General features: G+C 46.1%; 1 protein-coding gene across 3 annotated transcripts in view; it reads right to left on the reverse strand.

Annotated features, from left to right (window-relative positions):
- Positions 1-7,888: 7,888 nt before the first annotated feature.
- The window catches only part of FAM193A (family with sequence similarity 193 member A), a 111,137-nt gene continuing 95,654 nt past the window's right edge, over positions 7,889-23,371 (reverse strand). For 2 of the 3 annotated variants that reach the window (XM_033105902.1, XM_033105901.1), the window contains exons 20-21: positions 13,597-13,678; positions 8,761-8,854 (exon numbers count right to left, since the gene is read on the reverse strand). In XM_033105902.1, coding sequence (XP_032961793.1) covers positions 8,761-8,854; positions 13,597-13,678 — 176 coding nt within the window. Of the gene's footprint in view, positions 8,855-13,596; positions 13,679-23,371 lie in introns of all 3 variants that reach the window. The other variant, XM_033105900.1, reaches the window with a different exon arrangement.

Consider the following 23,371-nt stretch of genomic DNA (forward strand, 5'->3'; position numbering starts at 1 on the left):
GAAAGACAATGATTGTTACTCTGGATGAAAACCAGTCACCTATATGCTTAGTAGAAAAGATGTACTTTAAATACAAGAACACAGAATGGAAAGGATAGAAAAAGACACTGTGCTAATACTAATCAAGATAATGAATGGCTACGTGATTATCAGACAAAGTGGACTTCAAGACAAAAACATACTACCAGAAATAGAGAGATATTGCATAATAACAACAAAAGGGTAAACTTATCAGGAATCTAACATTCCTAAATTTATATAGAGGTAATAACATATCTTCAAAATATATATAAAGCAAACAGCACTAGACAAAGGCACAATCATAGAGGTTATAGCACTTCCCTCAGTAACTGAGAGAAGCAGGAAAAAATCAGTAAGGCCATAGAATACATGGAATGCTTATCAAAGACAAATATGTGGGCCACATGTCAAGTTGCAACATAGTCCAAAGAACTGAATCACTGAGTTGGTGTTCCGACCACAGTGAAGTTAAACCACAGCTCAGTAACAGAAAGATGACCACCAAATTGCCAATACACTTCTAGATGATCCCCGGGCAAAGAAAAAATGTAAATTAGAAAATATTTTGAACTGAGTGAATATGAAAATACAACCTTTAAAAAATTATGGAATGCAGCTAATGCAGTGATTAGGGGAAATTTCATAGTCCAAATGCATATCCTAAAAATGAAGAAAGGATAAAATTCAGTGATCCATGTGCCCATCTCAAGAAACGAGGAAAAGAACTGCAAATTAAACCCAAAGAAAATGGAAGGAAATAATAAAAGAGCAGAAATCAATGAAATAGCAGAAAAATCAACAATGCTGAGTTAGTTCATTTACATAGTAATAAAACCGATAAATGCCTAGCATGACCGATCAAGAAAAAAGAGAAAACACACATTGCTAATATCAGGAATGGAAAAAGGGACATCACTACAGACCTTTAAAATACTAAAAAGAGGATATTATGAATACTTTATGCTAATAAATTTGACAAATTAGACGAAATAGATAAAATCCTTGAAAAACACAACTTACCAAACTGATACAAGAAACAGAAAAGGTGAATAGCTCTATACCCATTAGATAAATGGAATCTGTGAGTAAAAATCTTTCATAAAGGAAAGTACAGGCCCAGAAGACGCCACTGGTGAATTCTTCCAAACATTTAAGAAAGATATACCAATCTTACCCTCAGGAAATAGGGGGAATGTTTCCCACTTGTTTTATGATACCAAAACCTGAGAAAGACAAGGCAAGAAACTGTCAGACCAACATCTCATGGATATAGATGCAAAAATCCAAAACAAAATATTAACAAATTGCAATTAGCAATATAAAAAGGATAATACAGCATAACCAAGTGGAATTTTTATTAGGAATACCAGATTGGTTGACGTTAAAAAACCCACTTAGTGTAATTAACCATAATGAAAAAAATAAGAGAAAAACCTTATGATCATTTCAATAGAAGCAGGAAAAGCATGAAAAAATTCAGTACCCACTCATGATAAAAACACTCAACAAGCTAGGAATAGAAGTAATTTCCTCAATCTGATGAAGGTGTGATGTCCCCAAATTCTACAACTAACGTTATACTTGGTAAAATATTGAATGCCGTCCCTGCTGAGGTTCACACCAACGCAAGGCTGTTCACTTTTTGCGTGCAATTCAGCATCGCACAGGAGCTCCCACCCAGAGCAGGGAGGCAGTAGGAAGAATAAAGGGTGGAAAAACTGGGAAAGAAGTACAATTGTATTCACAGATGATGTGACTGGATGTGGAAAATCCTAGGGGATCTTAAGAAAAAGTTTAGAATTGTAAAATCGATTTGACAGTCTCAAGATACAAAGTCAATATATGACAAATCTATTGTATTCCTGTATATTTGCATCAATTGGAAAAGCAAGTTAAAGAAAACCTGTTGTGGGTTGAACTGTATCTCCTCAAAAGATACGCTGACCGAAAAGATGCAGAAATCCTTACCCCGAGCCTGTGACTGTGACCTCATTTGGAAGCAGGTACCCCTGCAAAGACAAGGTCACACAGGGGCAAGGTGGGCCCAAAATGCAAAGGGACGCTGCTGTACAGGGAGAGCAAACACCTCGTGAGGATGGAGGCAGAGCCTGGAGTGAGGCATCTGTAATTCAAGGGCGCCAGCACGGATGGATGGCCTCCAGAACTGAGCGAAGACACTTCTCTTGTTATGAGCCAGTTTGTAGCCCCTTGTTTTGGGAGCCCCAGAAGCTAACACACAACCCCATTTATGATATTGTCAAAAACATACAATGCTTAGGAAAAATGATCAAAAGTGTGCAAAACCTCCACAATAAAAGTTACAACATACTGCTGAGAGAAACATAAGAACACGTAAGTGAACGAGGAGCCGGCGTGTTGGCGGCCTAGGAAGTCAGTGGTCTCAGCTGTCATCTTTCCCGAGTTGATCGATAGATTCAGTGCCCTCTCAATCACGATTCCACTGCGCTTTGGGACAAGCTGATTTTCAAGTTAGTGTTTTTGTTCCCCGCTTGTCTAGGACTCCAGTCACACGTGTTAGAATGCTTGCTGTTGTGCCAAAGAGCATTTCCTCCAGTCTATTTTCTCTCAGTGCTTCATTTCTGGTAGTTTTTCTTCATAGGCCATCAAGTTCATGGGTATTTTCTTCTCAAGTTTCTAATCTGCTATTAATTCTATTCAGGGTATTTTTCATTTTAGATACCGTATTTTTTTCTTTAGAAGTTTCATTTGGATCTTTTTTATATCTTCCATTTTTTTCCTCCATCTTTTCCTTTACATCCTTGAGCATATCTGTGACTTACAGTAGCCATTTTAAGGTTCTTATCTGCCAATTCATCATCTGTCATTTTGGGGTCTGTTTCTGTTGTGTTTTCCTTCTAGCCATGGTCTGGTGATTTCTGCTTAGATTCCAACACTGTAAATTTTACTTGGCTTAGTGCAGGCAGTTAAATTTCTTAGGATCAGTTTGATCCTTCTGAGGCTTGCTTTTAGCTTTAGATTTTATTCTAGGGCTAATTTAATCCCACTGCTAAGATGCTCCTTTCTGAGAACGCAACACAATGCCTGTGTGTGACATGGTCTCTTCACCCTGGCTGGTGGGAACAAACTTTCAGCCCTGCCACTTCTGGCGATGCCCCCCTGGATTTATGGAATTTTATTCCACACATGCACATATCAATAGATTCGAGGGAAAGCTCTGCAGATCCCCGGAACTGTGTGTAACACCCTCCTGTTTGGAACCCTGCCTCACAAATTCCAGCCACCACGGCTTCCCCAGATGCCAGTCTCTGCCTCGTCCACTGGCAATCCTGCTGGGCTCTGTTCCCTCTCCCAGGGCTGGGGCCGCCCTGCACTCCCTGCCTCCCTGTATGGAACCACATGGAACCACAAGAGATCCCGAACAGCCACAGCAATCTTGAGAAAGAACCAAGTGGGAGGTATCATGCTCCCTGATATCAAACAGTACTAAGCTACAATAATCAGAACAGCACAACACTAGAATAAACACACACACATAGATCAACAGAACAGAATAGAGAGCCAGAAGTAAACCCACGCCTACATGGTCAGTTAACCTAAGACACAGGAGGTAAGGATATACGATGGGGTCAAGACAGTCTATTCAATAAGTGGTGCTGGGAAAACTGGACAGACACATGCAAAAGAATGAAACTGGATTACTTTTTACACCACATACAAGAATAAACTCAAAATGGATTAAAGACTTAAATGTAAGACCCGAAACCATAAAACTAGAAGAAAACATAGGCAGTAAACTCTGACATTACTCTTAGTTGTAATTTTTTCTGATGTCTCTCGTCAGGCAAGGAAAACAAAAGAAAATCAAGTGGGACTACATCAAACTAAAAAGGTTTTGCACAGCACTGAAACCATCAACAAAATGAAAAGACAGCCTACTGAATGGGAGAAGATATTCGCTAATGATACATCTGATAAGGGTTTAATATCAAAAATTTATAAACAGCTCATACAATTCAACAACCAAAACAACAAACAACCCAATTAAAAAATGGGCAGAGGACCTGAAGAGACATTTCTCCAAAGAGGACATACAGATGGCAAATAGACATATGAAAAAATGTTCAACATCACTAATCATTAGAGAAATGCAAATAAAAACCACAATGAGATACCACCTCACACCTGTCAGAATGGCTATCATCAATAAATCAACAAACAAGTGTTGGCGAGGATGTAGAGAAAAGGGAACCCTCGTTCACTGTTGGTGGGATTGCAAATTGGTGCAGCCACTATGGAAAACAGTGTGGAGGTGCCTCAAAAAATTAAAAATAGAACCTACTTTATGACCCAGCAATTCCACCTTTAGGTATTTATCCAAAGAAATCCAAAACACTAATTCAAAAAACTAGAAGCACCCCTATGTTCACTGTGGCACTATTTACTATTTTAGCCAAAATATGGAAACCACCTAAGTGCCCATCAATGGATGACTGGATAAAGAAGATGTGGTCACATACACAATGGAATGTTACTCGGCCATAAAAATAAATGAAATCTTACCATTTTAACAACATGGGTGGACCAAGAGGATATTATGCTGAGTAAAGTCAGTCAGACGGAGACAAATATGGTATGATCTCACTTACATGTGGAATTAAAAACAAATGGTAAACAAAACAGAAACAGACTTATAGAGGGAGAGAACTGATGGCTGCCAAAGGGGAAGAGCGTTGGGGGTGGGGGGATGTAAATAAAAATACTACAACAATAAAATTAGCTGGAAAACGGAGACCTGCACAGGTGCCCCGGGCTTCCTTGCAGTGGCACTTGAGGAGCTGACCTCCTTACAGGGCCACTCGGTTCCAGAGCACGTATCTCAGTAAACGAGGTTGAAGCTGCAAACCAGAACCAGAACAGTGCCCCCCGCAGGAAGCTGGGGCACCAGAGGTGACCTTCTTTCCTCCCTCCCCTCAGGAGACACTGCCTTGTGCTGCCCCTATTCCAATCAGGAAACAGGAGGGCAGTTTCAGTAGCCGTCCGTCCTCACGGGCCCCGTGTGCACCTCGCGTGGGCTCACGCACGCATGTCCTGCGCACCCTCAAAACAGCAGGTGTTTCCCACGGAACCACATGCACGCTCCCGCATACGCAGCGGACGCTTTGTCTGCAGTTAAGTTCCTAAGAGCGCAGGCCTACTGGAAACGTCTGCGGCCACGCCCCCACCCTGGGGCCATGTCTTCTCAAGTTTCAACAGTGGGTCTAAAACGGACTGAGGCCCTGGGACAGTCCAGATGAGGACCCAGAACTCAAGTTACTTCTGCTGTCATTCTGTGCGATGACTTGGAGGTTTTGTTTCAATAGTGACCTGGGGGCTGAGGTTTTCTTCTTTTAAAAAATATATTCATGGGGGCTGGCCCAGTGGCTCAGGCGGTTGGAGCTCCGTGCTCCTAACTCTGAAGGCTGCCGGTTCAATTCCCACATGGGCCAGTGGGCTCTGTGGTTGCCAGTTTGATTCGAGTCCCACAAGGGATGGTGGGCTCCGCCCCCTGCAACTAAGATTGAACAGGGCACCTTGAGCTGAGCTGCAGCTGAGCTCCCGGATGGCTCAGTTGGTTGGAGCGCGTCCTCTCAACCACAAAGTTGCAGGTTCAACTCCTGCAAGGGATGGTGGGCTGCGCCCCCTGCAACTAGCAATGGCAACTGGACCTGGAGCTGAGCTGCGCCCTCCACAACTAAGACTGAAAGGACAACTTGAAGCTGAATGGCACCATCCACAACTAAGACTGAAAGGACAACTTGACTTGGAAAAAAGTCCTGGAACTACACACTGTTCCCCAATAAAGTCCTGTTCCCCTTCCCCAATAAAATGTTAAAATAAATAAATAAATATATATATATATATATATGAAATAGTATATATATTATATATCATATATATATGAAATAGTAATCCCTTCTGGTCTCTAATATTCATTTCAGTGATTTTGATCTGAATGGCATGAGTGTAAGGCCATTTTTAGTGTTTCTTTTCTAACTATTGGTATTTCATCTCATGGTCACGACGACTGTGGAAAGGGGACGCTCAAGCATGATCTGTGTGAGGTCCCTCCAGGACTAACTACCCGAGTGGGTTGACCTCAGCGGGAATCTGAGCGGGCCCCAGAAGATTGGCACTGGAGCCGGACGTCCTGCAGGCACGCCTTGGCCTCCGTTTCCCCACCTATAAAGGCGATGGTGTGAGGACCCTGCCTGCATCCACGGCGAGGGGGGCTGACCCCAGGGGTCCTGGCACCCTCTACCCTCCACCCTCTATTCCTCCACTCGATCAAAGCCTCCAGGGTCCAAATCCACCTTTTGTTCCTGAGAACTGGAAACAGTCAAGTGACGCCCCCTCAAGGACAGATCCAAGGGAATCCTCGGGCTGGGTCTTGTAGACAGACGGGTGGTTTACAGGACGACAGGGGAAGGGCATTCCCGGGATGGAAGTGTGCAGACATGGAACAAGGTGTAGGTGGCAGTCACATGCTGGGTGGAGCAGGGGTGCGGAAGGTGGCAGGTTTGGTGTGGGGCAGGCACTCAGTGCTGGGACACCCGGGGTCCCCCTTACCAATCACAGCTGGGGCCCCGTGATTCCTCTCAGCAGCCAACACGGCCCCACGGGGCAGAAGAGGAAACAGGCGCAGAGGTGGCACGGCCTCTAGCACAGCCTGGGAGGTCTTCGGGGAGAACGAGGCTGGGCAGGGTCCCTAGGACCTGGGCGAGAGCAGGCCCCACCTGGGACCCTGCCCCACGTTAGCTCCTCAGGCTCTGCTGCCCAGTGGGCCCCTGCTTCAGCCAGAAGGGGATGGGGCCCAGCCCTGGGCTTGGAGTCCCAGGAACTGCACTGCGGTGTCTGCCCTTCTCGAGGACACTACTGCCACAGCCACAGCCGGCCTGTTTCTCTTTCCTGGATCACCCCAGGAACAAAGAAATGTGCTGATCTTCTCCCACCAGGAAAACAGACAGAACAAGCCTCTGGGCCTCGCACTCCTGTGACTACTGCCCCACCTTTGTGCCCCCGAAAACCAGCTCCACTGGGTTCTGCTCAGACACCTCAGGGCTCCCTGGGCCTGTCCTGACTGGCTGCTCCCAGCCTGGCCCCTCCAGGCTGCCCTCACCCCGGCCCCCTCAGCACCAGGCTCTGGGGCTCGGACCTGTCCTGTCCACACTTGCCCCACAGGCTTGGTAGGGGCCTCCTGTCCATGAACAGCAACCCCAAATGCCAGACGCTGCAGCTGGTGTCGGCCAGCCGCCCCTGCGCCCACCCGCAGGACGGGCAGCCCCTTCCTTCCCGGTGCTCTGACCAAAGGCTCTGAGGCCCCCTCTCCTTCTCCTACCTGCATCCCATCGATGCGTCAGGAAGCCCCGGGGGTCGAACCGAGCGAACACTTCGGAGACCGGGCCAGGCCCTCGCTGCTGCCCCTTCCCTCGGGGACAGGCCATCTCCTTCAGCTGTGCACAGAAGCAGGCAGCGCTGAGAGCTATGGAAGGTCTAGGAAGAGGAAGCTGGCCTGCACCCGCACACGGCCTCCAGAGCTCCCAGGAAAGGCCCACAGGGGGATTCCATTTCATTGTCACTAGTACTCACGTTGCTCCCGATTTATACCCAACTTAACATGTGTAGCTTTTCATTGTTTTATTCAAGTTCACAACCCCCCCAAACTGGATGGGTACCTGCCTCCAAGGCCGTACGTAACCCCACCCTGCTGACCCTCCTCCCCTCTTCACTCTGCCTCCCTCAGCTGGCAGGTTTGAATGCAACGTCCCTTTGTCCCCGAGGCCTTCCCAGGTTACAGTTACTCTGAGGGAACTGCCGCCCTGCCCCACCCTGCTGTTTCTTTAGCACTTCCCACCTCTCACACCGAACCCCTGCGATGTGGAACTCTGTCGTGGGGCCTGGAGAGACCACAGCACGAGGACGGTGAGAGCACTAGGAACCCTAAGCTGCTACCTGGGGTGACCTGGGAGGTGCTCTGGGGTTAGTAGCTCAGGCCCCCTTGGCAGATAGCCACCCGCTGCCCCGCCCATGCTGCCCGGCAGCCCCAGCAGAAAGCAACCAGACGAGGTCTTCTGCTGTACTAATGTATTCCATCTTTCAAAAAGAAAGACATGATTTTAATATTACTTAACAATATGTTAAAAAAGTAGCCAGGCAGGCCTCCGTGTTAATACAGTCGTACACTCTAACAGACTGGACGGTGAGCACTGGGTGGGTGTTGGTTTCGGAACTCTCATTCTGCAAGGGGTCTTACACAGGCTGGCTACAAGGCAGGGGGTCAGACACAAACAGCGCGACGTGGACACTCTTAACCAGTAGATTGTGGAGAACGGATAGCCTGCCCCGCCCGCCTGCCCGCCCGGGTGGGAGCTGAGTGACGGCAACGCCCCGGTGGACGGGGACAGATGACAGGACAGGGCGAGATGCACAGGCGACAGCCACGTGGAGGATGCGAACTCATCTCTGGCCACGGCCCAGGCCTCTGAGGCGAGGCCGCGGTGGGGGAAGCCCTGACGGGAGCCAAGCTTCCAGTCCGATGGCACAGAGCCACACCACAGGCTCACAGACTACACGCACACGAGCTAGCGGTGTGGGTCGAGCAACACGTCCTTGGTCTGGGGCTCAGGTGCAGTGGCCCACCTGGCACCACCGGGCGAGCACAGTGGCTCTGGGCCTGGCCCACCTCCCGCGCACACGCGTCCCTCTTTAGGCAGTCCTCATTCAGTGGGCAGCAAAGGTGGCTTTTTTCAAGCTAAAATTGGACCAGTTGATGGACAGTCTTTGTCGGGTCTGTCTGGCGGAATCCAAGCAGAATCTGAAAGACAAGACACCCAACAGTCACGGGAAAATGTCCCCCCACCTGGTGTCCTCCTTGGGGGCTCAGTGCGGGACCTCACACTTTGCCACATGGCTGTCCCTGGGTCCCCACCTTCAGGACACTGGCTGGGGCCCCAAATGTCCTCTGGTGCTTTATGTCTTCCTTCTCAACTCACTCTGCAAGGAGCCGCCCAAGGGAAGTTTCTGGTGAGCCCAGCTGAGGAGCTGGGACTGGGCCAACCAACCCCACCAGGCTGCTGACACCACTGCCCGCCTGCCCACCTGCCCTAATGTGCTGAGCGCTGGAGAAGCCAGCCAATCCTCACTGAGCCATAAATTCATGAATGGGTGACTGGAAAGGAGAATTTTTATGGGGACACTGGTGATGGCAAACCTGCCACCGCCCCCTCCCCACCCTCGGGGGCGCGGCAAGCACACAGGGGTGGCCTCCAGCCTGCAAATCCCCATCCAGCTCTGCGCACCTACAGCACGCTGAGTCACATTTTGAAAAGACCACACGTTGCCACCGACTTCCCAGGCAACAATGGACAAGTTTTGTGTTGAACAAAAGAAAGGGCATTTTCTTTCTCTTGACTAATTTCTGAAGCTCTAACTTCTCAGCTGAGAAGCAGTAATTTCAGTTAGCCCCGAACGTGGTTGTCGCTTGTCTGGCAAGTGACCTCCCTCAGCGTGCTTACACTGCGGTTCCATCGTGCAGCCAAGGCCTGTGTGCTGCTTGCCCGGGGCCTCCGTCCAGGTGCAGGGAGGGCCGTGCCACCTGCCACAACCCGAATCCTCGTTCTCTGGCCACCACTGGTCAAACTCTGAGTCAAAACCCGCTGGAAGCCCCCACTCTGCCCCTGCTGTCTTGCCCAGAACGCTGGCAACAGCCTCCCAACCACCTAGGATTGTAAGTGTGCCCTTTGCCTTCGCAGCACAGCAGCCAGGCGCTCGGGAAGCGCATGCGCCCCGGCTCCAGCCGCAGTGGACAGCTGACCCCGTAGCACAGGGCACAGAGGCCAAGCTGCTGCCCGGGCCCCAGGCCCAGTGTGCCCTAGCTCTACCTGTACCCTGGCTGCCACCTCCCTTCAGGCCTCCATGTTGTCAACTGTGGACGATGTCATGCACCATGTACAGAACACGTGACACAGGGAACCACAACACAAGAGCCCGGGTAACTGACCCCAGGCTACGAGCGCCGGCCCTGGCAACCCTGGGGCACCCACTGTCTCTCTGAGCAGGAATCACTGTCCTGGTGTGTGGTTCCCCGACTCCCAGGCCAGCCCCCCCACATGTGCTGTGCTCCTTTCTGGACTCAGAGGGATGGAGCGCACTGGACTCCTTAGTGCTTCTTGCATCCAACATGTTGTGAGGCCAGCGCTCACGTTCGCAGCTAGAAGGACGCACCACACTGCAGGGACAAACGAGCAGACGAGGCTGATTGCGGTTCAGCCTGCTGGCGCCAGCACGGGCGTGAACTGCTGGGTCACAGGGACCTATAACTGCGACTTGACTAGATCCCATCACACTTCTCCGAAGTGGACTGAAGCAATTGGTGCTCCCAGGAGTGGTGGGGACAGCAGCGGCCCTCTGCCCTCCCCACGGGTGGCCAGCTAGGAGAAGACCTCCTGGCAGTTTACTGATCCAATGTCAAAGTCTAGATGACAACTCTCATGGCCCCACTTAGAAACATGCCCTCGTTGCCAGGGACCTGCTAACCGGCTTCCGTTACACGCCACAGCTCAGTGTTTGCACAGGTCTGGTTCTGGGCTCCATGCTCGGCACCAGCAGCACCATGTTTTAATAACCACGTCTTCCTAAGTCTTCACCACAGAAAAGGAGCCCCTTGTTCTTCTGGGGGAAGCTCAGCAATCCCTTATGATTTTTTTTTTTGCGGGGGGGGGGGGTTGGCAAATGTCACACACATACAGAAGGGTGAATGAGACAAATGTGTAACATACAGAATAATTATAAAGCAGATATTGTGGATCAAGCCGTGGGACAGCACCAGCACCCAGCGGCCTGCAGTGTTTCCTTTAGTTACAGCCCTCCCTGCTCTCCTCAGAAGTGAGCACCATTCTGCCCTTTTATGTTAATAATTTCCTTGCTTTTCTTTCTAGTCTTGACACCTTGTATGTGTCACTGAACAATATACTTAATTCCTTAAAATATACTTTATTTAGGTACAATTTATATACACTGAATTGCAGTCAGTTTGAGTTCCTAGTGCTACCAAACGCAGGCACTCAGAGCGCCGTCACCTCAGTAAAGCACAGCACGTGACCCTGAAAGCCCCACATCTTCCTGCTGCCCTGGCCCTGGGCAGACGACGATGCTTTTCATAGCTGAGCAGTGTCCATGGGAAGGACAGAGCACAGCGTATCTGTTCATCTGTTGTGCACATTTGGGGTGTTCCCACTTGGGGGCTGTTACAAATGAAACTCCTGGGAACATCTGAGCCTACGTGTGGGCAAGCTCGTTCTGGCAGGCAGACACCCAGGAGTGGGGCTGCTACACTGAATGGTGTACTACCAATGCACTTTAGTTTGCCTATTTTGAACTTCATGTAAATAGGGTATTATATACACTCTTCTGCTCTATGACTTTTGTTTCACATTCCTCAGTGGTGCCGTTGCTCTAATTAGCTCCTCTCTGTGGCTGCGTAACATCCACTATATGACTATCCCAGGGTGTCAATTCCAATGCGTTGTAGAAACACTGAAGTTCCAAACAACCCTTCTTGGGTTTTCCATCTACAGATAAGTTTTGGGAAACTTGATAGCTTTATGACATTAACTCTTCCTGTCAATGAATATAGGATCTCTGGGATTTAGGTATTCTTTAATGTTGTTCAGTAAAGTTTCATGGTCTTCTGTGCACAAGTCTTGTGCAACTTTAGATTTATTCATGATACTACATAGATTTTGGTACTATTACAAATGCTGTCTGAATTTAAACTAGATTTTCGGATTACTGATGGTGCAGAGAAAAATAAATAACTTCTGTATACTGATCCTACAGCCAGTCTCTTGCTAAACTGTCCTGCATATTCATTTGTAATTTCCTGTGTAGAGAATTACATCACCTGTACAGTGGAAATTTATTTCTTCCTTTCCACTCCTTAGGCCTTTAATTTCTTGTCTTTTTGCTGGGAACTAAAATTGAACGCTGAACAGCAGTGGTGCGAGAGAGCAGTTTTGTTCCCATTCTGGAAAGTATTTCTTGTAGATTCTTCTTCTCTCTCTCGGTAAATCCCCTTCTCAGGTTAAGGGCATTTCCTTCTGTTGCTACTTCACCATTTTTCTTTTTTAAATTATAAATGGGTACTAAGATTTTATCAAACGTTTTTTCTGAACCCACTGAAATGAAATGGCTCTTCTTTAATATATTAATGTAGCAAATAGCACTTGTGGATTTCCTAATATTAAACAGTCCTTGTATTCATTCCCGGGATAACCCGGTTTGGCCGTATACTGCTTTTTAAAATACACAGTTAGATTTGGAATGTGAGAATTTTCTCAATGACTTTTACATCTAATATTCATGAGAGAAACAAATTCATCTTTCCTGGTGTTGTGTGTGGCAGATTTTGGTATCAAAATTTTACTTCTCTCGTAAGACAAAGTGGGGGATACTCTCTTGTGCTTCTCGTCTCTCGTTTCAATTCTCTGTTAGCATCTGTGCACAAGACTGGATAATCTGGTGTTTGAAATTAAGGGAGAATTCTCTGTAAAACTGTCAGGATGTAGTTTTCTCATTGGGAAGACTTGTAGCTACTGCTCTAATTTCTTTAATAGTTACTGAACAATTCAGACTATTTTTTTATTGGTTAATTTTGTATTTTATTTAAGTTTTTAAATTAAATGTTGTGAAGTTGTTCCCCATATTCTCTTATTAATTAAAGTTTAAACTACCGTGTCTGTACTTATGTGCTCCTTTTTACTTATATATATATTCACAAAATTAAAGAAACCCTTGTTATTATGGAAAATTTCAAATATGCCCAAAGTAGAGTATGGTAAAATGCTTGACTATATCTGCTAAAATAAAATATATATATTTTTTATATTTAAAAAATATATATATACACACACACACAAATGATATATATATATATAATTTCCAGAAGCATTTAGAATTTTGCAATATTTCAGATATAAGTTAATGACTTTTGCATTGCAAACTGCTGTGTGTGTGTATCATTTGAAACAAAGAAGTTAAAGTACTTCCAAAGAAAGGAGTTTTAAAATAAATCATTTTTGCCATAATTCATAGTAGATAAATATTATCGAACGTAGTACTAATAAAGTCTGCTTATTAGGAAAATGGAGCAAATATCTAAAATGTTACTTTTCTCCTTTAAAGCATGCCGTATCAGTGTGTTCTAACATCAGGACCACCTGGGAGGCTTGTAAAAATGCAGAGGTTGGGTGGCTCCCTAGAGTCTGATTCAGAGGGTGTGGGGTGTGGCCCAATCCCAGGCTCTGCTGCTGGTCCAGGACCACTGTGAGGACCACTGCCGTCAGCTAGTCTTCGCACACATGAGGCAGGGGAGAGAAGAGAATGAGTGTGTGTGAGTGAGAAGGTTGGGGGGTGTGGAAGGCCTTCACAGGCTGCTAAGCGGCCAGGCTGACGGGCTAGTTGACAGAACTGCTGTCCAGACAACGGCCAGTGCCACAGGAGGATCATGCACAGTAACCACGAAGCCATCATTATTTCAGCCACAGGCCGAACACTTACCGTTTGAAATACTCCACTTCCCTCTCCGTCTCATCCATGTCCACACTGTCTAGATCGATGTCTTTAGGCAGAAAGACGTCATCTGTAAAATGACAGGAAAGAGGCATGTTGAATTACAAGAGCAGGCCATCTCACCGGAACAGAACTTCGGCTTTACTTCATTTCAGCAACCTCACACACTACATTTTTTCTCAAATGAGGTTTTACAAACGGCCAAAGGCGAGCAGATCTCTCATGTGTGTGTGAACAGCCAGGTCCAATGTGGCCACCATGGAACTCACATGTTTTCTGAGCAAAGCAGCTGCTGCTTCAGGTCCCACGGGAAGAGGCCCATTTGCTGGCACCTGGTTCCCCAGTGCTGGAGGAAGGAGGGGAGGGAGTGGGGCCACAGTGGTCAACAGAAGCTGCCAGAAGGCAGACCCCCGAGGACAGCACTGTCCCTTCAGGTGCCCTCACAGTAAGAGGACATGACTGTACCCAGGGCCCAGGTAGCAATGTCTACAGGAAGATGGCATTCACTGTGAAAGTGCAGCATCCCAGAGACTGCATCCCAAACTTCTCAGGCCATTTAATAAAAACGCAAGGCTGTACTCGACTTTGCAGTTCCATAACCCTCTCTGAAGACAGGAGTAGGGGGCCGCCGACTGAGGAGGACACCATGTCTGAGCCTCCAGCACAGCATGGCCCCATCGAGGGAACAGACCACTGCCGCTCTGCTGCAGGCGCGTCTCGTCCCTGCAGACTGCAGCCTGCACAGTGGTCGGAATCTTTAATGGACAGAGAACCCCTTTCTTCCTGTCACTGGGGTATTCATTCCCACAGCAGCAGCACCCAGGCTGCGCCTGCCGAATGGCAGCTACTGTCCCTGGTGGCTTCGCCCCAGAGCGTCCGTCCCGAGCACGTGCTCGCCCACACGACCACGGCTCCTTCCAGCCACCCACGCCTCCGCACCCAGCCCTCCCTCCCTCCACCGTATCCCTGTGGGTTCAGCTACACCTGGACACCGACACCACCACACCTCCAGCCCTGCCTTGGAGCTCTTCTGCTCCGTACCTCCACCTTTCAGGCAGCTGACCTCCCAACACGGGCCAAACTGTACCCTCGTGACTAGCTGCAAGCTGGATCCTTTCCTGACAGTGACCTAGAAATAACCTTCCCCACCTCCCTTCCACACCCTCAAGTCATACCTTCCACCATGACAGCAAGTTCTGGCAAGTTCTTCATGAATGTCCCCAACCCACTGCTACTGCTTCAGTGCTGGCTGCTGCCACCTCCCAGCCAGGCTCCTCGGTTGTCCCACCTGCTCAATCTGCCTGCATGGGGTCATCCCGATGACATGTCTGACCGCAGCCCGCCCCTAAGGCCCAGCTATTCCGCTGGGGCCTCGCCTGCTGTCTGCTCACTGCGGCGCTGACCGGGGCAGGGCGAGGTGCGCAGGCGTGTTTACTGATGTCAAGGGGCCCAAGAAAGCACAGTCTCCACAGTCATTCTGCAATAGTTCTACAAGAGGAATAACTACAGAGGCCAACAGAGCAGGCAGGTCTGCTGGAAATGCTGTCATTAAAAAGCAGTCTTCAATATTCCTTTGTTTCTGATTAGAACTAACAATCAGTACTGAAGCTTGGTATAAGAAAAAAAAATGAGACAGAACTATAATCAGATTCAGTATCAAGAAAACATTTTTCACAACAAAACTACATTAACTACAGCGGGCAAAAGTCTGACCCAAGAATTTCATACTCAGCCAGGCTGTCTATTCCCTGTCAAGACAGTAGGAAATGGCTCCTTCGCCAGAGCCCAGAGAATAATATGCCTGCGCCTACTTGCGGACAGGTGCGGAAGGTGTGCTCCACCTACCAGGAGACGAGGGGACAGCTCAGCAGGAGGACCAATGTGAGCGTTTCACGGACACACGTATATTGTGTGTGTGCATATGTATATTGTGTGTCCTGACAAAGCAGAAATAAGGCAGCTGAAAACTGGGAAGAGAAGGGACAGGGAAAGAGGAAAGTAGAAAGAATGGAATTAGCTCACTGACTGTTATCCAGGAAGTAAGTGGGCGAGAGGATCTCACCTAAAGCTGCTGTGAGAGGGTAAGCAGGAAACCAGGATGGGGCAAGAAAGGTGTAAATGGGGAGCAATGCATAAGGACAAAAAACCAAATGCCAAAGATTTTTAGAAATAAACGAGTAAAGAAAACACACCACACAGAGAAAGAATCCGCAAATACACTCAGTAATTATAACGTCATGTCAGGGTTAAGACCAACCATATAGTTACATCCGTAAATGTCAGTGGGCTTAACTCGTCTATAGGAAGCTTTTGGACTCACACAAAGCAAGACTCAGGGGCTATGCTGCACCCAGAGAATGACCGAAAACAAAGTGACTCAGAAAGGCTAGAAATGAAAGAATGAGGACAAAGATGCTCCACTAAGCAAAGAGAAACAAAGAGAGAGAATGGGCAGCAATCGCCGTGTTAGATAAAGCAGAATTCAAGCCAGAAACACAACAAAAAGCAGCAATTCATTAAGAAGACATTACCAATAGGAATATGCACCAAATGACACGGAAACTACCTTTATAAAGCAAAACTACAGGAGATGCAAGAGAACATAGAAACTCATCAATAATAAATAACAGAAAACAGGTCAAGAGAACAAAAACAAGGATACAAAAGACCTAAACCAATTTTCATCAATATATCACAGAGATACACAGAGGATGCCAAAAAAATGTATACACATTTTAAAAAGGGAAAAAACTATTAAAACTGTAACACTCAATATATACTGGTAACAGAAGATGAATGAATACAAGTCACGCTTGGCTTCTACAATTACAAGAGGTGCTCAAAGCGGTTCCCATCAGCATCCAGACACTTCTGATGAAGGTGAACCACTGCTTGAGCAACGTTGACCAGTGTTCACTTGCATACATTTTTATGGCACCCCCGGGGTGTGTGTGTGTGTGTGTACATGTATATATAAAATTTTACACCATGATAAGAGAAAAAGATTTTTATCTCAAGTACATGAAGCAGTCACAAAGTATCAGTAAGTTTCATGAAGCAGAAATACTACTAACAACACTCTCTGATCACAATAAAGCTAAAAAATCCTAGAAACTATTAACATAAAAAAGGCTCTCCCACCTGGAAACCTAAAAGCCACCTATTAAACTACTGGGTGAAAAGGGAAAAAAATCACGTGGAAATCACTAAATCAAAAAAAAAAAAAAAAAAAAAGACATTATCAGACACTATGGGATATAGTTAAAGGAATGATCAGAGGAAAATTCAAAGTGCTAAACACCCTGATCAATAAAAATGGAGGAATGAAAACAAAGGAACTAAATTCCCAAATAAAAAAGTTAGAAAATGGACAAAGTAAAACAAAAAAAATGCACAAGAAGAAAAAGATAAAAGCAGAAATTAATGAGGTAAAGAACAATAAATCTCATTAATAAATCAAGGGCCTGGTTTTTTAGAAATGTTAATAAAATAGACAAATAGACAAACTATTAACTGAATCAAACAGAATAGGGAAAAAGCACAAATACACAAAATAAAAACTCACGAGATAAAATAACCATTGAAAAGAATTTTTCAAAAAACTATGTACCAGGGTGGCCGGTTGGCTCAGTTGGTTAGAGCGCAGTGCTCATAATACCAACGTCACTGGCTCGAATCCCACATAGGCCAGTGAGCTGCACCCTCCACAACTAAAGTAAAAACGACGACTTGACTTGGAGCTGATGGGTCCTGGAAAAACAGTGTTCCCCAATATTCCCCAATAAGAAAAACAAAACAAACAAACAAAACTATGTACCTTGCAGACATCTATGTAAATAAACTGGAAAATCTAACTGAAAGGATAATTTACTATGGAAATACAGTTTACCAAAATTAACCTCATTAGAGACAGAAATACTAAATAGACAATTTCCATAGAGGAAAGACGATATTATCAAGGAACTACCACACAAAAAAGCACCAAGCCCAGAGGGCTGTACAGATTTTCATCAAACCTTTAAAGCCTACTGTGTTTCCCCGAAAATAAGATCTAGCCAGACAATCAGCTCTAATGCGTCTTTTGGAGCAAAAATTAATATAAGACCTGGTATCATATTATATCGTATCATATCATACCATACCTGGTCTTAATAAGATTGCCCGGCTAGAGCTTATTTTTGGGGAAACATGATAGATAGTCCCAATGCAGATTAAATTGTTGTAGGACACTGAAAATGAAAAACGAACCAATCCAAGAAAAAACTTCCTAATTCTTTATGAAGTATATAATACCCAAGACTAATGTAGAGAGCAGGGGAAAAAAAAGTCATCAAGCCATATCTCATGAATGTTAATGTGAAATTAAATAAAGTAATAGCAAACAGAACCCCAAACCAAAGAATACAAAACATTACAAGCAAGTGGCTTTATTCCAGGAATCCAACGCTGGTTTAATATTAGGAAATCCAGTAATGTAATAAATCTAAGAAGAAAAGTATTTCTCTCCACAGATGGTAGAAAATCTTTGACAAAATTCACACCCACTCCTGATAAAAACACTCAAGAAAAATAGGAAACATTGGATATTTTCTTAACATGATAAAATAAATAAACTGTAACCTAAAGCTAGAATCTTACTTGTGTGGAAACACCAGACATTTCTGTTAAGATCAAGAATGATGCAATAAAACAAGACAAAACAATTAGAGGCATAAGAATTAGAAAAGTTGGGCCGGCCCAGTGGCTCCGGTGGTTGGAGCGCTGTGCTCCTAATGCCCAGGTCGCCAGTTCAATTCCCACCTGGGCCAGTGAGCTGCGCCCTCTACAGCTAAGACCGTGAACAACGGCTCTCCCTGAAGCTGGGCTGCCGTGAGCAGCCGGAGGTTGGCATGTGCCACAACGGGCTGCTGTGCGCTGCTGTGTGCCGCCAGGAGCGGCCGGTGGATAGCGTGAGTGGCTGGCAGCCAGTGTGAGCTGCTGTGGGCTACCGTGGGCTGCTGGGTGCTGCCATGAGTGGTCAGCAGCCATCGTGAGTGGCTGGCAGCCAGTGAGAGCTGCTGTATGCTACTGTGAGCGTCCGACCGACGACCAGCGACCGACTGCCTCAGCCAGGGGGAGCGCAGGGCTCATAACACCAGCGTGGGCCAGGGAGCTGCGTCCTACACAACTAGACTGGGAAACGACTTGAACCGGAGTGGGGGTGGGGGTGGGGGGGGCGGAAGAAGGGAAAAAAAAATTAGAAAAGTTAAGCTTTCCCTACTTGCAGAAATATGATAAAATACCTGAAAAACCCTAGCAAATCAACAATAAGGCCCAAACGGTAACTTAGTCAGGTAGAAGATACAAAGTTAGTTATAGAAACCAACAGCTTTTCTATGTCAAATAACCAGTTCAAATAACCAGTTAGAGGAGCACTGTCCAACAGAAATACAATGTGAGCCACATACATAATTGAAGATTTTCTAGCAGCCATATAAAAAAATCAAAAAGGGGGGCCAGCCGGTGGCTCAGGCGGTTAGAGCTCCATGCTCCTAACTCCGAAGGCTGCCGGTTCGATTCCCACATGGGCCAGTGGGCTCTCAACCACAAGGTTGCTGGTTCGATTCCTTGAGTCCCGCAAGGGATGGTGGGCAGCGCCCTCTGCCACTAAGATTGAACAGGGCACCTTGAGCTGAGCTGCCTCCCAGATGGCTCAGTTGGTTGGAGTGCGGGCTCTCAACCACAAGGTTGCCAGTTCAACTCCTCGAGTCCCGCAAGGGATGGTGGGCAGCGCCCCCTGCAACTAAAGATTGAACACGGCACCTTGAGCTGAGCTGCAGCTGAGCTCCCGGATGTCTCAGTTGGTTGGAGCGCATCCTCTCAACCACAAGGTTGCCGGTTCGACTCCTGCAAGGTTCGACTTTACTGCAACTAGTAAAGGCAACTAGACCTGGAGCTGAGCTGCGCCCTCCACAACTAAGACTGAAAGGACTACAACTTGAAGAGGAATGGCACCCTCCACAACTAAGATTGAAAGGACAACAACCTGACTTGGGAAAAGTCCTAGAAGTACACATTGTTCCGCAATAAAGTCCTGTTCCCCTTCCCCAATAAAATCTTTAAAAAAAAAAAAAATCAAAAAGAAGCAAGTGTCATTCATTTTAGTAACATATATTTCACTTAAATGTCCCAAATTTCATCATTTCAACATGTAATCCGCATAAAGAATCATATTCAGATATTTTACATTCTTCTGCTTCATACTAGGTGTCCCAAATGTGGTGTACATTTACATGTACAACACTCCTCAATTTGGACTGGCCACGTTTTAAGTGCTCAATAGTGACATGTGACTAGTGGCTAGTGTACTGCACAGTGCAGAGTTAGAAGACATACTGGCAGAGAATACCCCATTAAAATTAAAAAGAAGGAAGATTAAATACTTAGGAATAAGCTCAATAAGGTGAAAAACCTATGAGAGAAAAATTCAAATATCCCCAGAAGTATATCTACACTGAAGTAGACTTGAATAAATGGAATAATACCCTTTGCTCTTGGGAAGGGTGATCAACGTCATAAACATACTGATTCTCCCTAACAAATTTATTAATTTAATGCAATCCCAATAAAGACACCAATAAGCTTTTTTATGAGGCCAGGCATCCTGAACTAGGTTCACATGGAGACACAAACATGAAAGAATGACTGGGAAAACACTGAAAATGAAAAGCTATGCATAGAGAATAGCCCTCCGAGTCACTGAAACAAAATGAGGTATAATCAAACAATATGGTGAAAATTTAAATAAAAAAAAATTATTACAGTAAAAGACACACTGCCATTAATCCCTTTCAAAATACTCTTCCTTGCTTTGAATACACTTATCCTATCGTTCCTGCCATTTTCTGAAGCAGTTCTAGAAGTCTTCTTTCGGGAGTGTCTTTAGTTGTGCTGTCCTGTCTGCCTTGATGTCCTGAATCATTTTGACTTTGAGGAAGAGCCAGAAGTCACACGGTGCCAGGTCCAGTGAATAAGTGGAGGAGGACACACCGTAATGTTTTTATTGGACAGAAATTACCATATACCAGAAGCGATGTGTGACATGAAACATTGTCATGATGGAGGATGACTTATGGCACTTTAAAACACACCTTCTCTCAACCATAGCTCACACCCAACTGACTGCACTGAACAAGTTGAAACTTGTCACACACTGTTACTAAGTTTCGACATGTCACTTCCTGTACTGAAGATCCCTGCCTTTCCATTGGATGGCACTTGGCAGCAGCATTTACTGTAGTTTGTGATCACAGCGGAAAGGTTCTGTCTAATACATCACTTCTGGTATGGCAATTTCTGTCCAATAAAAACATTACAGTGTGTCCTCATCCACCTTATTCACTGGATTTGTCACTGTGTGACTTCTGGCTCTTCCCCAAAGTCAAAATGACCCTGAAAGGTAAACATTTTGAATTGATTCAGGACATTGAGGCAGCCACGACAGCACAACTAAAGACACTCACGAAAGAGAACTTCCAGAACTGCTTCAGAAAGTGGCAAGGACGATGGGATAAGTGTGTTCAAAGCAAGGGGGAATATTTCGAGGGGATTAATGGCAATGTGTCTTTTTACTGTAATACATTTTTTTTTAATTTAAACATTCACTGTATCGTTTGATCACACCTTGTACAGATCCTCTAATGTAATAATAGTACATGAGTAAACAAAGAGGAAAAGAGCAGAAATTCTGACTCACGTTCACATGGACATTTAGTGTAACAAGGTGGTACTTGAATCACTAAAGCAAGATGAACTTTTTAATAGCTGGCGTGGGGACAACTGGCTAACCATTTGGAAAAAGATAAAATTGGATCCATGCCTCACAGATACACAAGAATAAATTCGAAATTTATGAGCTAAATGACAAAAGTAAAACCACACAAACACTAGAAGAAAACATGGACACATTGCTTAAGTTTAGCGTTAGGGTAAAACTTTCTAACGATTATTTAAAATCCAGAGGCAATAAAACATGGACGGACTATAGAAAATTTAAAAAAGCAAAAACAAAACGAACTTCTGCATGGCTAAAAAGCATCATAAACACAGTCAGAACACAACCTATGACCTGGGAGACTGTAATGCAGTAGAAGGGTAATGTCTCTAGTATATACAGGACTCCTAAACATGGAAGAAAAACAGTAAAAATGAGAAAAAGATATGAATAGAAAATTCACAAAAAAGATATGCAAATAGCCCTTAAAAAATATGACCTCACTGCTTTTTTTTGCACCAGCTCTTGCGTTCTCTCTTTCTCTCTCCCTCTCCCTCTCTCTCACCTCGGCTAGGCCCGTTCTCTTCCCTGAGAATCCATCACTAATAAACAGAAAAAAAAAAAAATGACCTCACTGTAATTGGAGAAAAACACAAATGAACAGTACACTGTAGCCTGATTTTGAGTAACGGATTGGCTCACGGTACAGAGCCTGAGACCCTGTTGGCCAGGCTGTGGGAACCAGGCACGCGGTGGAATGCAATGGACGGTGTGCGCAACTCGGTGATATCTAGCAAAACGCTGTCTGCACTTCCCTCTGACCCAGCATCCCTCTTCTGGGAAATTGCTCTGAAGAAACACCTCCAAACAGGAAAACACACGCACAAGAGTGTTTCCTGCGGCACCGTGTGTGGCGACAAGCACTGGTGCAACCGACACATCGTGCACAGCAGACTGGCCGACCACAGCACACTTCAGATGGAGCACTAGGCAGTGTGAAGACAACGAGGACGAGCTGACTTCCAGAACATACTGAGTGGGCAACACAGCAAAGAGTGTCTTTAGTCTGCTACCTTCTGTATAAAAAGGAAAGCAAATTAGAAACTGCGTAGTTACCTATAGGAAGTGGGTGGGAAATGAGACGGATGAAAACTAGGATTGGGAAGAGAAATGAAACAAACTGGAATGCAAACAAAGGGACCCACTGCATTTCAACGAGTGCCTGTCACTGCATGGCACTGAACTATAGCGACGTGTGCATTCTAGGGAAGGACTAACCCCAGGCACCCACCGGCTGAAGGCAGAGGGACCGTGAACACACTGAGAAGCAGCTCACTGTCTGTTTCTCACAGTGCGGAGGGTGAGCGGTTCTGATAGTATGGACGTGCATTCCAGGACTGAATGAGTCAGTGAACACCGTCCGGGGTCTGAGAAGGGCGTAGTGAATATGGGAGTCGTAGTGGATAGGGGAGGTCCGGAGGGGGAGGCACTGGAGCCATCAGAGCGAGCTCGTGGCTTTCACTACAGAAGTGTGAACAGAAATAGACCTACCCCACCTCCCTCCCCGGCTCTGTCGTCGGCAAGGGCCTAGAATCACTGACCCACCAGGAGCAGCCAGGCCTGAGTTTCTAAGTGCCACTCTGCATTGAAAAGAACCAGGGCTCCTTGGAAAAATGGCTCGTTCAGGCTGCGGCGGGGAAAGTTCAAGATGAGCCTGGAAAGTATGACAGTGCTCCAAGAGTCACGAGGTCAAGGGGCCACGGACGGCGTCACAGTAAATGGGTTAGCAAGCAAAGGATTGTAATCTATAGCACAGACTAAGGATCCAAGAATCCACCCTGACATAAATAGCCACACGAACGAAAAGAATTCATGGAGAGAAGGAAAGCTCTCGTGATAGCAGAATGCTAATGAAGAAATGTAGAAGGAATAACAGAAAAACCACTATTTGGCAGACAACACAGTGAGCCACTTTAGACGAGAATCGTCAATGGGTGCTAAAACTAGCAG

The sequence above is a fragment of the Rhinolophus ferrumequinum genome, chromosome 5 (genome assembly GCF_004115265.2).
Source record: "Rhinolophus ferrumequinum isolate MPI-CBG mRhiFer1 chromosome 5, mRhiFer1_v1.p, whole genome shotgun sequence".
Lineage (NCBI taxonomy): Eukaryota > Metazoa > Chordata > Mammalia > Chiroptera > Rhinolophidae > Rhinolophus > Rhinolophus ferrumequinum.